The sequence below is a fragment of the Lipotes vexillifer genome, unplaced genomic scaffold (genome assembly GCF_000442215.2).
Source record: "Lipotes vexillifer unplaced genomic scaffold, Lipotes_vexillifer_v1.1 scaffold259, whole genome shotgun sequence".
Lineage (NCBI taxonomy): Eukaryota > Metazoa > Chordata > Mammalia > Artiodactyla > Lipotidae > Lipotes > Lipotes vexillifer.
The window spans coordinates 1,257,809-1,273,750 of record NW_006797031.1 but is presented as its reverse complement, the minus strand read 5'-3'; the positions used below and the strand labels follow the sequence as shown (position 1 = coordinate 1,273,750).

General features: G+C 36.0%; 1 protein-coding gene across 1 annotated transcript in view; it reads right to left on the bottom strand.

Moving 5' to 3' along the window:
* The window catches only part of LOC103069433 (alsin), a gene marked incomplete at its 3' end in the record, with an annotated part of 51,433 nt that overhangs the window by 24,251 nt on the left and 11,240 nt on the right, over positions 1-15,942 (bottom strand). Inside the window, exons 6-10 of the mRNA XM_007469189.1 lie at positions 15,214-15,310; positions 6,798-6,875; positions 3,927-4,109; positions 2,102-2,273; positions 12-63 (exon numbers count right to left, since the gene is read on the bottom strand). Coding sequence (XP_007469251.1) covers positions 12-63; positions 2,102-2,273; positions 3,927-4,109; positions 6,798-6,875; positions 15,214-15,310 — 582 coding nt within the window. The remainder of the gene's footprint in view (positions 1-11; positions 64-2,101; positions 2,274-3,926; positions 4,110-6,797; positions 6,876-15,213; positions 15,311-15,942) is intronic.

The window sequence follows — 15,942 nt, the reverse complement described above, 5'->3', positions numbered from 1 at the left end:
GCTTGCTGAACCGGCTTGCCACCTCCTGCAACAGCTGGACTGTACTTGCAGTGCCCAAGTTTTCTGGAACAAAATAATGATGATGATGATAACATAACCTAAAGATTCATTATCTGAATACTTTTTTATGACCAAGATTACTAATTTCCCTCTTCTAAAAATACTTAACATGTTGAGATGTACTCTCAACTATGGAACCTAAATAATCAGTGTTTAAAAAAAAAAAGGCAAATTCAGACACCACAGTATCCAGTCATTTGAGGAACCGGTTAAAAACATTCACAGGACTCTACAGATTCTGACTCAGTAGGCCAGAGTTAAGATCCCCCGATGGATATATTTTTTTTAAAAAGTGCCTTCCAGTAATTCTGAAGACCAGCCAAATTTGAGAACCACTGTGCTAATCCAATTCTCTCATTTTGAAGATAAGTCATCTAAGGCCAAGAGAAAGGAAGTGAATTAACTAATTTCACAAAACTGGTTAGTGACAGCCAGGAATTAAACTCACTTCTATAGCTATAGCTTGGTTAACATTTTCAACTTCTGTACTGTACTCTACCTGTCCCTTGGGCAAGCCCAACCCTTCACTGCAGACAGAGCAATCCAATAACCAGACTGCCTTGGTCACTCTTAACTTTATAGAGGGCATCAGGAGATTATTGCTTTTTCCCAGTTCAAAGCTCCCAATTTGGAAGACTTTTCTCCAAGCAGTGAGGTGGATAAGCAGACCAGCTAAAACCAACAAAGAAATCAGGAATCAGAACAGGAAAAGGGCAAGTTTCACTTTCCTTTTAGAGCAATCCAGGAAGCTTCCAGCTTGGATTGCTTCCATATCCCTTGCCAAAGTCCTGGGGTGTTGAGCCCACCCACTGGAGAGGAATCTATATATAGAATATAGAACTCTACAACATTTAAAAAAGCAAAACATATTAAAAACAAAAACAAATGCAGATAGTCCCCAACTTACAAAGGGATTGAATTTGGAAAGACTGTAAGTTAGGTGTTTAAAAAATAGAAAAGCAACTACACTCCAATTAAAAAATAAATAAATAAGTAAAAGCAACTATACTCCAATAAAAAATAAAAAAAAAAAAAAAAAAAAAAAGTAAAAGCAACTAACCTCCAAAAAAAAAAAAAAAAAAAAAAAAAAGAAAGGTAGATGTTTTCCCATTAAAAATAATGGACTGACCTACACAAGCCAACGTCACCTTAAAGTGGAAAAATGATGTATGAACAAGGCAGAATTTAAGTACTACAGTATTGGTCTGAATTCTGTGTGCACACAGGGGGTCAAGGAGTTCAGGAGAAAGAAAGAGAAAAAAAAAACATCCTGTCCATCTTCTGAGTGTAGGGGCAAACCCTGAAAAAATTTTGAACTACGGGAAGTTAACCTTTAACAGCCCACCCCCAACTCCATTTTGCATTCCTTTCTAACCTCCTCGATACCCCAAGAGGGGTCTATATGCTATACCCTAGTATATCTGGACAGTAGCACCCCATCTAGGACTATTGTAATCTATTTTCCCCATATTGTCTCCTTACCTTCAATCTCTCTTGTAACTGATTACAGCTAAGAAAAGGGATCAGATTTAATCAATCCCTGCTAATGTTGAGTAAGACCGTTAACACTCTTACAGTTATCCACATTTTTAGAGACTACTTGTAAATCCAAATGAAGTTCTACCTGATAAAATTCTAAGAACCAGAACAAACAAAATGAAAAATTGGGTTAGCATATAACGTAAGGTATCTTAGGACTAGCGGGGCTAGAAGTGTCGTTTAGAAGTCTGACTCCTAGGATCAACTTTCCCAAAGTTGTTCTGCCTCTCTGCCATGAATCTTCTGAAAGCTCCATTTTTCTACTTCCACAAGTGAAAGGAGCTCTGGGGGTGGAAGGATAGGGGCAGCTGGGCTATTGGCTTAGTGGAAATAGTTTGTAAGTTGTTGACTACCTGCGCACAAAAGAAGAGACTTGAAAGAAAGGAGAAGAGAACAACTCAAACAAAAAGTTTTCTTTATTTGTGACATAGAAAAAACAGATAAAACAAGAGTCCTGATAACTGAGTGGGTGGCAAGAGGGGAGGGGGGAGGTTCTACTTACCTAAACTGAGAAGAGGCCTCAGAATCTGAGACTTGATATCACTTAGTTTTGAATAGAACTGTCTTTCTGTAGTAGCCAACTCATGGAGACTGGCAATATATCCCATAATGTTTTTGTCCACCAAGGCTAGATAGCTGTCTTTTCCTGCTGTCACTCTGCTTATATATCCAAGCTAAAACAGGAAAAGAAAAAGATTAAAGATAAAATATAATTTATTAGTAGCAATTTGGGCACTGAAGTTGGCTCATATCAGCTGGTGAGAGCCAGTGCAGGAATTCTGCAGCAAATTGCTTATTAAATCGTTAGTAGTTTGAAAGTGGCAATAGGGAAATTACCAGAAAAAATTGGAAAACACTATAAATCAGAGCTTTTGGCTTTATTTTGATTTTTAGGGATGGTTTACCAGTACATTGTTGTTATATACCTATAGCACGATCTATATATAACTATATACATCTATACTATTATTTATTGTCACAATACCTTTTATTTCATTTTACATGTGGTTAGAATCACAGACCCTCTGAATATACAAAGATCCAAATGATACAGACACATGCCTCAGGACCCCCTTTTGCATGAAATAGATGAGAGCAGAGAGGATCTCTAGGCTGTATGTCAAAATATCAACAATCTAGGAGCTATCTTTTAAAAGTACAACAGAAAGGGGTTTTCTTTAAAACGGGATTTTGTCATTTATTCATGACACCACTGAATAAAAACTTTTGATGCCTTTTGTCACATATCCCTATTAAACTAGGCAACCAAGCTGCAGGCCAATAGACTATTAACAGCCCATGGTAACTAAAGACACATATTGAGTCTCATCTCTTTCATCAGCCTATTTCACCCTTTATCTGGACTGTGGAATCTTTAATGAGGAATGTGGAGTCAGGGTCAAGAACTACAGCGTCAATTAGTATGTCTGGAATAACAGTCTAATATAGGTCAAGAACCAAACCTTGGCCAGTGTTACTTTTAGCAAGAAAGATCTCACCCCTATATACATTCAGAGCTTACATATTTAGCCATAAAAAGAAACACAAAAGGATAAAAAACAATCCATAGGCTATATTAGTCAGTAAGAATAAAAAATCCAGAATGTCCTAGCTTTGAGGGTTAATTTCCTTGCAGTGCATCACTTTGAGGGTGTGAGTTACTGAAGTGGGGGGAAAAGAAAACCAGAAACAGACCAATGGTTTTATGTTTATGAAAAAGAGGTAAGAAGTAGGAAAGCAAAGAAATTCAGATCAAACAGTAGTAAACAAAACGAAAAGCTAAGAAAAGAGGGGAAGTGATGGGAAACAGGGCACTGTTTGTGGCCTGTCAGGTCTGCCACGAGCCCACCTCAGGCCCCTGCAATTTTTACTTCCCACTTACAGTTAAAAATTCATCTATTCAATTTTTATTCTGATTCATCTCTGAGGACTCCATGAACACAGTCAGAAGACTTCGTTGTGAAATATGTGTTTTAATATTCCTATGTGAGGGTGTTAATTCAACAAATATAGAATATTTACTATGAGGATTCAACAGTAAATGAGAGAGCCTAAAATCCCTACTCTTATGAATCTTACAGTAAAGGGAGGACAGACAATAGACAAAATAAGTAAACTATATAGTGTGTGAGATAATGATATGCACTGTGGAAAGAAATAAGGCAGGAAAAGGAGATAAGGAGAGAAGGGGGATGGCAAATTGGTTTGCAATTTTAAATACATTAGTCAGAGACACTTAATAACAGGCATACCATACAAAAGCAACAGAAACAAAAGACTTCTCATGTGTTATAGAATGTGGGCCTTAGGATCCAATTCCTGTTCACCTTACTACAGGAGAGAAGTATTGGAGTCTTAGTACCACTGTGATTCTCTGGAAGGTTGTCACCTTCTGTCGGGTCCTGCCGGCCACTATAACATAATCCAGGCTGGAAGTCTTCGGTATCCACTAAAAACAGGGAATAATCCTGGCCTGCAGCTACACTCCAGACTCCATTTTCACTATTCACCTGCAATGACAGGAGGACATTGTCTGTCCGAGATGAAGAAATCTGATGGAACTCCAAATCCACGGGAAATGGAATGTTAAGTTACTTGAACAGGTGGAGTACAAAGTCAGTCACATCCCTAGATGGCAAAACTCACCCAGCAACGTACCCGATTAACTGCAGAACAGATGCAGGAGTGAGAAGGAACCCTTGTTCAGCCTGTAAATTTAGAACTGGATTGTTTTATAAAAAACTGAAAAATTGAAATTTAAAAAGATAAAACCGTAGATTTGATTTTTTCACTGTTATTTTTGGAAGTTGCCATAGACTCAGCTTGTACTACAAAGGCCCAGAAACTTCTAGAGCCCTATTCTGACAGCTAGGACACACCTTTGTCCATACATATTCTGCTATGTGCACAAAAATCAAGGTGAAAAGAAAATCTAACAAGGCTAAATTCCATCCTGGCCAACTAAACCTGTGGGTGCTAAAGTTGTTTTCCCACTTGGAACTCACTACCTCTCTGATGTGACTTCACTGTGTCCCAGGATGTTGAAAAAGGCAGGACCCCTTAGAAGCCCATCTACATGGATCCCCTAGACCAGTGGTGCTCAACGAGTAGTCTTTGCAGCAGCAGCAGCAGCAGCAATCATCTAGGAACATGTGAGAAATGCACACGCAGGCCACATTGCTACTGGGGGGTCCGAGCGGGCAACCTGCTTTGACAAGCTCTCCAGGTGATTCTGATGTATGCAAAAGTTTGAAAACCACTGCCTTAAATCAATGTTTTTCAAACCTTAGGATTCCACGCAGTGATTCAGGAGCCACCATGGAAAGGCAGGTGGCAGGGTTTTGCCCCCAACCCACCTCCATCCTTCAACTAAAACAGTTCCACGGTTATCTGTTTTATGTAGGGGATTCTGCGTAAGGTTTCATTTGAAGGAAGTGTTCTGCTAATGAAAACTACTGCCCCAACCTGCAGACCCAGCTTCAGCCATGACTCGTATAAGAATAAGCAAAAAACTTCTAATCTGTTAGATTCTCTGTGTCTAGACAGGGTTCAAATCCTAGGTGATTAGGTGAATGTGTGTGTGTGTGTGTGTGTGTGTGTGTGTGAGCGTGCACACACACGTCTCCACTACTTTACAGTTATCCTCTTCCAGCATGACATTATTTTCTCAAATTCAGGCTATCCAAATAACTGACTTCCTGTTGGTTTTGCAAAGAATGAATTAAAATTTTTGGAGAAGGAAGAGTCATCTTCTTAGTCTCTAATCAAAACTAATTCAGATCTCACTCTGCCTTGACTTTAATTCACATATTAATTAAAATGACTTCAAAATGTTTTTCTCACCCCTCCCCCCCAAAAAACCCAAAATGATGATGTTGTATTTTCATACACACAGTTAAAGGGTAACAAAACTAAAACCTTATAACAAATTCTATTCTCTCTTGTCTGACTCTAAAATTTTAAATAAAAATTGTATTTCCAGCGTCTCCATGCTATATTACAAAAGTTTCCTTAGTATGAATAGATGCATATTCTACTTTATTCAAATAACAGAAAACAAGGAACAGTGAGTTACCATATTTTTGTGATAAAATATCAGAAATTGAATAGCTTACCACTAAAATGTTTTATGCTGAAAATATTTAAGATTGGAGCTAGAATTAACAACTGTTCCCTAATGTTTTATTTAAGTCTTTTCTCCCCAGTAAAATTAAGTTCACTGGAAGGAAAGGCAGCATGTAAAGGTCTTATATAGTGATGGACGCATAGTGTACACTGAATACATGAATCAGCAGAATATGTATTAACTATAGCTTATATGTGAATGATGTTCCTGAAACTGAAGTAACTATACTTTTTTAGTCTCTATTACTCTCAGTGGAGAGAGCATGTGTTGGGATAGGGGAGATATCAGAATCAAACTATGAATACATGAGCTCCACATTCCATTCTATTAGCCTACCAGGCTATCAGCATGCCTACTCCCTGCAAACAACACCCCCCAAAACAAACAAATCTTATATAAGGAGTCAATCCTATTGATGAATTTTGTATTTCTGCAGGACGTTGTGGCAGGAAAAAAAGGTTGAGAAACAGTCCTCTAAAACTGCATCAAGGGGACTAGAAGTTACCAATCTCTGAATAGCATTACATAAACTAAAACCAATTCACACAGCAGTGAAGAAATTATCTATGCTTTTAGCTTCCCTATAGAAAATCAAAAGGGTTACAAAAAGGGTTTACTACTATGTATGTAAAAACAAAACAAACAAAACAAAACAAACCATAAAATAATGTTATATAAAAGTCACACTTAAAATAAAAGTTAAACTTAGGTGAGAAGTCAAAGAGTAGGCATTATTTGGTAGTATAAAGCTCAAAAGTCAACATCACAGTGCTAGAAACATTTGCTTTAAAAGAATGAACTTGTTCATTTTTACTTAAAAAAAACTATGAATGCTCAATGAAGCCAAGAAGAAAAGAAATATAAACTAACACATCAAAAAAAAGGAAACATTTAGCCTGAAAACAAGTGGCTCCACTTTTTTTTAAAATTTTTAGTGTACATCATAACAAACTTAGGTTACAAGTATACAATTCTCCTAATTTTGTAAAACAAGAAATGGAGGAATATAAAGTGTTCTAACTTAGAATTCTGGAATAAGTTGCTATAAAAGTTATCAAATTCACTAAAGTACCTTTACAAGACGAGGAACTGTTGTTGGAAAATCGGAATGCCCAAGTTGACCAAAGGTATTGCTACCCCATGAGTAAACCTATTAGAAAACAACAGGAAAGTAGGTAAGAGATGTAACTCTGAGTTTCCATGTCAATTCTGAACTTTTATAATAACATATATATACCAACAGTTACACACAGATTACTTATACTAGTCTTTCCACTCTTTAGAATAACAAACATTAAGAAAATTCATTTTAAAACAAGACTGAGATAATGGGGAGACAGAGTACATAGTTAAGACACAGTCCAAGGATTAATAATAACAGTAACTAATATTTTGGGGGGTTTATTACCTGCCAGGCATTGTTCTGAATATACTTTCTGTGTATTAATTAATGTTTCATTATCACAAGAACCCATTTTTTAATAAGGAAATTGGCCCAGGGAGGTCAAAATTTGTAAGCAGCAGGGCCAGGATTTAATCCCAGGAACTATCCTATACTGCCTCTTACAAAGAAAGTGATTTTTTTAAAAAAAGGTAAGTACCATGAAGAAAAAGTAATCATGACTTTTTACTCTGTGGATAGGAGTACTATGGAATGACTAGAGAGCCTTTTTATACATGAAGAGTTGCTGTAGGAGACACACAAATACCTATGCTCCACTACAGACAAAAAACAACCAGACTGCAATGGCTATGTTTAATGAAAATGATTTTGTTTATTCTGATTATAAAAGCAATTCATGATCACTGTACAAGACTGTGACAGTACGAAGAAATAAAAAGAAAGTGAAAACCACTGATGAATCAACCACTTAGAGATAACTACTGATACTACCTTGTTTTAGGAACATACACATATATCAGTATAATTCCAGAAATTTTAATATCTACTAGAGATAATGAATATACAAAATGGGACTCTACTATCAATACTGTTTTGTGACCTGATGTTTTTTATGTAATGTTCTGCATTGACATTTTTCTAGGTCAACAAGTATAGCTTAGCGCTACAATATCATTTATAATAACTACATAAAACTCCACTGTGGATGTAGTTTAATCAATTATCTAATGACGTAAGTACATTTATTAATAATTTCTTTCCGATTATTTAATATAAAAATTACATTTAAAATCCTTGGATATATATATTAGTGTATATATTTCCTTAGGATAAGTTCCTAGGCAAAGTACTCTGGGTCAATGAACACACACATTCTGAATTTTGATACATACTGATAAACTGTCTTCCAGCAAAGTCCAGTGTACATTCCATTCCCACCAGCACTGTGTGTACCTTTTCCCCACACTCTCACCAACACTTAGTACTAAATGCAATCCTTGCTAACATGATAGGTGAGAAAATTTTGTTTTAATTTAAATCTGCTTACTGAGTAGTTGACCATCTTTTCATTTGTTGCTGGCCATTTCTATTTTTTCTTCTATGAATGAAATACAAATGTCCTTTCACAATTTTTCTTTATGGATCAGGTAATAACACAGTCATATATGTTACAAATTTTTTTTCCCATATGTTATGTATCTTAATTTAGTTTATGGGGTTTTTCTGGTTTGTGTTTTGGTTAATGCTGTGTGGGACTCCTGAATTATTACAGAGACAAACATATCACCTTCACTTTCTAATTTCTGGTTTTGATGTCATGTCTTTTTCTACTCCTAAGATTACTGGAAAAAAAATCACCTAACTGTGTTCTTATACCTGTAAGGTTTTATTTCTTAAAATCTACATCTTTACTCCATCTGGAATTAGAATATGTAAAGTTATCTTAATTTTCTTCTGCAAAAAAGAAGCCAGTGGTTCTAACAGTACTTACTGAACACTCAGTCTTGTTTTTCCACCTGATTTGAAATGCCCACTTTTTATCATAGACTAAATTCTCATATACACTTGGGTCTATTTCAATTCTACAGGTATATTTCTGTTATAATAATCTGTTTGTAGTTTTATAATATATTTTATAAGGCTAATTCTTACTCTTCCTTTCTGTTCTTTTTCAGAATTTATGTGGCAACTCCTATGTTTACTCTCCTAGAATAATTTTGGGAATCATTTTATTAAGTTGTAAATATTCTATTGGAATATTTGGGGATTGTACTGAATTTACACTCTACTGATTTAATAATCTAGGAGAAATGGCATTTTTGCAATGTTGATTCTTCTCATCTAAAAATAAAATTTCTTGACTACAATCGTGCAGCCTGTGGAACAAAAACCACATTCACAGAAAGATAGACAAGTTGAAAAGGCAGAGAGCTATGTACCAGATGAAGGAACAAGATAAACGCCCAGAAAGACAACTAAATGAAGTGGAGATAGGCAACCTTCCAGAAAAAGAATTCAGAATAATGATAGTGAAGATGATTCAGGACCTCGGAAAAAGAACGGAGGCAAAGGTCGAGAAGATGCAAGAAATATTTAACAAAGACCTAGAAGATTCAACAACAAACAAACAGAGATGAACAATACAATAACTGAAATGAAAACTACACTAGAAGGAATCAATAGCAGCATAACTGACGCAGAACAGATAAGTGACCTGGAAGACAGAATGGTGGAATTCACTGCTGCAAGCAGAATAAAGAAAAAAGAATGAAAAGAAATGAAGACAGCCTAAGAGACCTCTGGGACAACATTAAACGCAACAACATTCGCATTATAGGGGTCCTAGAAGGAGAAGAGAGAGAGAAAGGACCAGAGAAAATATTTGAAGAGATTATAGCTGAAAACTTCCCTATCAAGGGAAAGGAAATAGCCACCCAAGTCCAGGAAGTGCAGAGAGTACCATACAGGATAAACCCAAGGAGAAACATGCCAAGACACATAGTAATCAAATTGGCAAAAAATAAAGACAAAGAAAAATTATTAAAAGCAGCAAGAGAAAAACGACAAATAACATACAAGGGAACTCCAATAAGATTAACAGCTGATTTCTCAGCAGAAACTCTACAAGCCAGAAGGGAGTGGCATGATATACTGAAAGTGATGAAGGGGAAGAAGCTACAACCAAGATAACTCTACCTGGCAATGATCTCATTCAGATTCGATGGAGAAATCAAAAAGGTTATAGACAGCAAAAGCTAAGAGAATTCAACACCACCAAACTAGCTCTACAACAAATGCTAAAGGAACTTCTCTAAGTGGGAAACACAAGAAAAGAAAAGGACCTACAAAAACAAACCCAAAGCAATTAAGAAAATGGTCATAGGAACATACATATCGATAATTACCCTAAAAGTGAATGGATTAAATGCTCCAACAAAAAGACACAGGCTTGCTGAATGGATACAAACACGAGACCCATATACATGCTGTCTACAAGAGACCCACTTCAGACCTAGGGAAACATTCAGACTGAAAGTGAGGGGATGGAAAAAGATATTCCATACAAATGGAAATCAAAAGAAAGCTGGAGTAGCAATACTCATATCAGATAAAATAGACTTTAAAACAAAGACTATTACAAGAGACAAGGAAGGACACTACATAATGAACAGGGGATCAATCCAAGAAGAAGATATAACAATTATAAATATATATGCACCCAACATAGGAGCACCTCAATACATAAGGCAACTGCTAACAGCTATAAAAGAGAAAATCAACAGTAACACAATAATAGTGGGGGACTTTAACACCTCACTTAACCTAATGCACAGATCATCCAGACAGAAAATTAATAAGGAAACAGAAGCTTTAAATAACACAATGAGCCAGATAGATTTAATTGTTATTTATAGGACATTCCATCCAAAAACAGCAGATTACACTTTCTTCTCAAGTGCACACAGAACATTCTCCAGGATAGATCACATCTTGGGTCACAAATCAAGCCTCAGTAAATTTAAGAAAATTGAAATCATAGCAAGCATCTTTTCTGACCACAACGCTATGAGATTAGAAATGAATTACAGGGGAAAAAAACGTAAAAAACACAAACACATGGAGGCTAAACAATACATTACTAAATAACCAAGAGATCACTGAAGATATCAAAGAGGAAATCAGAACATACCTAGAGACACATGACAATGAAAACACGACGATCCAAAACCTATGGGATGCAGTAAAAGCAGTTCTAAGAGGGAGGTTTATAGCTATACAAGCCTACGTTAAGTAAAAAGAAAAATCTCAAATAAACAATCTAAACTTACACCTAAAGGAACTAGAGAAACAAGAACAAACAAAACCCAAAGTTAGTAGAAGGAAAGAAATCATAAAGATCAGAGCAGAAATAAATGAAATAGAAACAAAGAAAACAATAGCAAAGATCAATAAAACTAAAAGCTGGTTCTTTGAGAAGATAAACAAAATTGATAACCCATTAGCCAGACTCATCAAGAAAAAGAGGGAGAGGACTCAAATCAATAAAATTCGAAATGAAAAAGGAGAAGTTACAACAGACACTGCAGAAATACAAAGCATCCTAAGAGACTACTGCAAACAACTCTATGCCAATAAAATGGACAACCTGGAAGAAATGGACAAATTCTTAGAAATGTATAACCTTCCAAGGCTGAACCAGGAAGAAATAGAAAATATGAACAGACCAATCACAAGTAATGAAATTGAAACTGTGATTAAAAATCTTCCAACAAACAAAAGCCCAGGACCAGATGGCTTCACAGGTGAATTCTATCAAACATTTAGAGAAGAGCTAACACCCATCCTTCATAAACACTTCCAAAAAATTGCAGAGGAGGGAACACTTCCAAACTCAATCTATGAGGCCACCATCACCCTGATACCAAAACCAGACAAAGACACTACAAAAAAGAAAATTATAGAGCAATATCACTGATGAATATAGATGCAAAAATCCTCAACAAAATACTAGCAAACAGAATCCAACAACATGTTAAAAGGATCATACACCATGATCAAGTGGGATTTATCCCAGGGATGCAAGGATTCTTCAATATATGCAAATCCATCAATGTGATACAGCATATTAACAAGTTGAAGAATAAAAACCATATGATCATCTCAATAGATTCAGAAAAAGCCTTTGACAAAATTCAACACCCATTTATGATAAAAACTCTCCAGAAAGTGGGCATAGAAGGAACCTACCTCAACATAATAAAGGCCATGTATGACAAACCCACAGGAAACATTATTCTCAATGGTGAAAAACTGAAAGCATTTCCCCTAAGATCAAGAACAAGAAAAGGATGTCCACTCTCACCATTATTATTCAACATAGTTTTGGAAGTCCTAGCCATGGCAATCAGAGAAGAAAAAGAAATAAAAGGATACAAATTGGAAAAGAAGAAGTAAAACTGTCACTGTTTGCAGATGACACGATGCTATACATAGAGAATCCCAAAGATGCCACCAGAAAACTACTAGAGCCTATCAATGAATTCGGTAAAGTTGCAGGATACAAAATTAATGCACAGAAATCTCTGGCATTCCTATACACTAATGATGAAAAATCTGAAAGAGAAATTTAGGAAACATTCCCATTTACCATTGCAACAAAAAGAATAAAATACCTGGGAATAAACCTACCTAGGGAGACAAAAGACCTGTATGCAGAAAACTATGACACTGATGAAAGAAATTAAAGATGATACCAATAGATGGAGAGATATACCATGTTCTTGGATTGGATGAATCAATACTGTGAAAATGACTATACTACCCAAAGCAATCTACAGGTTCAATGCAATCGCTATCAAATTACCAATGGCATTTTTTACGGAACTAGAACAAATCATCTCAAAATTTGTATGGAGACACAAAAGACCCCGAATAGCCAAAGCAGTCTTGAGGGGAAAAAACGGAGCTGGAGGAATCAGACTCCCTGACTTCAGACTATACTATACAAAGCTACAGTAATCAAGACAATAAGGTACTAGCACAAAAACAGAAACATAGATCAATGGAACAAGATAGAAAACCCAGAGATAAACCCACGCACCTATGGTCAACTAATCTTTGACGACGGAGGCAAAGATATACAATGGAGGAAAGATAGTCTCTTCAGTAAGTGGTGCTGGGAAAACTGGACAGCTACATGTAAAATAATGAAATTAGAACACTCCCTAACACCATACACAAAAATAAACTCAAAATGGCTTAGAGACCTAAATGTAAGACTGGACACTATAAAACTTTTAGAGGAAAACAAAGGAAAAACCCTTTTTTTTTTTTTTGCAGTACGCGGGCCTCTCACTGTTGTGGCCTCTCCCATTGTGGAGCACAGGCTCCGGACACACAGGCTCAGCAGCCATGGCTCATGGGCCTAGCTGCTCCGTGCCATGGCGACACGTGGGATCTTCCCGGACCAGGGCATGAACCCGTGTCCCCTGCAACGGCAGGCGGACTCTCAACCACTGCGTCACCAGGGAAGCCCCAAAGAACACTCTCTGACATAAATCACAGCACAATCTTTTTTGATCCACCTCCTAGAGTAATGGAAATAAAAAGAAAAATAGACAAATGGGACCTAATGAAACTTCAAAGCTTTTGTACAGCAAAAGAAACCATAAACAAGACGAAAAGACAACCCTCAGAATGGGAGAAAATATTCGCAAACGAATCAACGGACGAAGGATTCATCTCCAAAATATATAAACAGCTCATGCAGCTCAATACTAAAGAAACAAGCCAAGCCAAAAATGGCAGAAGACCTAAATAGATATTTCTCCAAAGAAGACATACAGGTGGCCAAGAAGCACATGAAAAACTGCTCAACATCACTAATTATTAGAGAAATGCAAATCAAAACTACGAGGTATCACCTCACACCAGTTAGAATAGGCATCATCAGAAAATCTACAAACAACAAATGCTGGAGGGAGTGTGGAGAAACAGGAACCCTCTTGCACTGTGGATGGGAATGGAAATTGATACAGCCACTAGGGAGAACAGTATGGAGGTTCCTTACAAAACTAAAAATAGAATTACCATACAACCCAGCAATCTCACTACTGGGCATATACCCAGATAAAACCATAATTCAAAAAGACACATGCAACCCAATGTTCATTGCAACACTGTTTACAATAGCCAGGTCATGGAAGCCCACTGACCTAAATGGAAGCCTAAATGCCCATTGACAGATGAATGGATAAAGAAGTTGTGGTACATATATACAATGGAATATTAGCCATAAAAAGGAACGAAACTGAGTCATTTGTTGAGAACGTGGATGGATCTAGAGACTGTCATACAGAGTGAAGTAAGTCAGAAAGAGAAAAACAAATATCGTATATTAACACATGTATGTGGAACCTAGAAAAATGGTACAGATGAACTGGTTTGCAGGGCAGAAGTTGAGACTCAGATGTAGAGAACAAACATATGGACACCAAGCGGGGGAAAACCGCGGTGGGGTGGGGATGGTGGTGTGCTGAATTGGGCGATTGGGATTGACATGTATACACTGATATGTATAAAATGGATGACTACTAAGAACCTGCTGTATAAAAAAATAAATTAAATAAAATTCAGAAAATAATAATAATAAAAATAAAATTTCTCTCTTTACTCCTATTTTCTTTTATAACTTAGAAGAGTTCTGGAATTTGTGTCATGTGGGCTCTACACTTTTCCCGTTAACGATGTTCCTATTTCCTTAATACTTTTGTTGTAATTGTGAACAGCTTCTTTTTCCCCAAGTATGCTTTCTGCTTTACCTTATGTATAAAAGAAAGTTAGCAATTTTTATGCTTATTTTGTAACTTGCCACCTTCCTAATTTCTTATTTTTAAGCCCTTTTGATGATTCATATGTTAATAATAATAAAATTATCCTTTTCTTTCCTAATATTTATATGTATTTATATGAGCTATAATAGCTTTTTGGCTATCCTACTATGTGATAGTTAAAATAAAGCACTTAAAGGTTTTAGAATCTTTTATTGACTTCTCTTAAAAAGATAAAGGGACTGATGAAGAGTCATTATATGAATATATTTAAGAATAAGTCTGAAAAACTACTTTCCTTAGGAGGGTTTATGCATATGGGCATGGTTTTAAATGATTCTGGAGGTCACTTTCAGGTCCTTCAATTTTAAGAGAGAAATGTGTTTTGGTTTCTTAGTGTCTTACTTATGGATTTTCTTCATCAGAAAACAGAAGTTCACCAATACCCTAGAAAACTCAGTTTTATTTTTCCATAAGAGCACATTATAGAAAGCTTCTTTGTCAAGTAGGCCAATGTTGAATCCAAAGTCTACAGTCACGTGTGTGACTTTAGCCAAGTTACATAATTTCTCTAAACCTCCCTTTCCTCACCTGTAAAATGGAAATAATACAGTGCAATGTAAACCACTGAAAAGATCAAATGAGATACAGGATTGTTGCCTGACACACAGCATATACTCAATAAATGATGGTCCAATCTCATCAGGTTGGCCTTCCATGAAATTAACATCAGCTTTTAATAGTTTGCCTCCTACCTGGGATTTCGCAGTAAGTGCAAGAGAATGGTAACCACCTGCCTCCAGATGGATTACTTCTTTACCATCCAGACATTTTACACACAGTGGTTGAAGCCTTAAAGAAAAACATACACAGACATATACAAATTCAAAGTAAGAAATATTCTCAGCAAGAATCATGGCCTTTCTCAAATTACAGAGTAAGTGCTTTCAAGTAAAAGTAAATATTTCAAAAGAAAACATTAAAATAAAAATACAGGATGTATGTTCAATCTACTCCTAAATATAAATAATTTTGAATGGTTTCAACCTAATCTTTGTCTATTAATCACTAATTAACCACCATAGTTCAGAATCTGTTAAGAATCATAAAACAACTGAATGATTCATATGGCAGAGAATATACTTAGGACAATGAAATATAACCAAAGAGGGGAGTTGTCATTTTTTTAACACATTAGTTGCTTTCACTCTGCTAGGAATAAAAGAGACATTTATATTAACTGGCTGTTTTAGATAATCATTCTATTCACACACTTTCACAAATATCTATTGTTAATATCGTACTAGTTTCTCTTAAACAAAACAGTTTTTCCGTGATGTACATGAATAGACATGGTTTATTACTGTGGTTATAGTTATTCTGGCAGCAGCAGATAGATCTCTTTCAGGTAAAAAAAAAAAATTGTTGGTTGTTTTTTATAAGTTAAGAATTTGAACCATTCACGTGTTCCAAAGAAATACAAT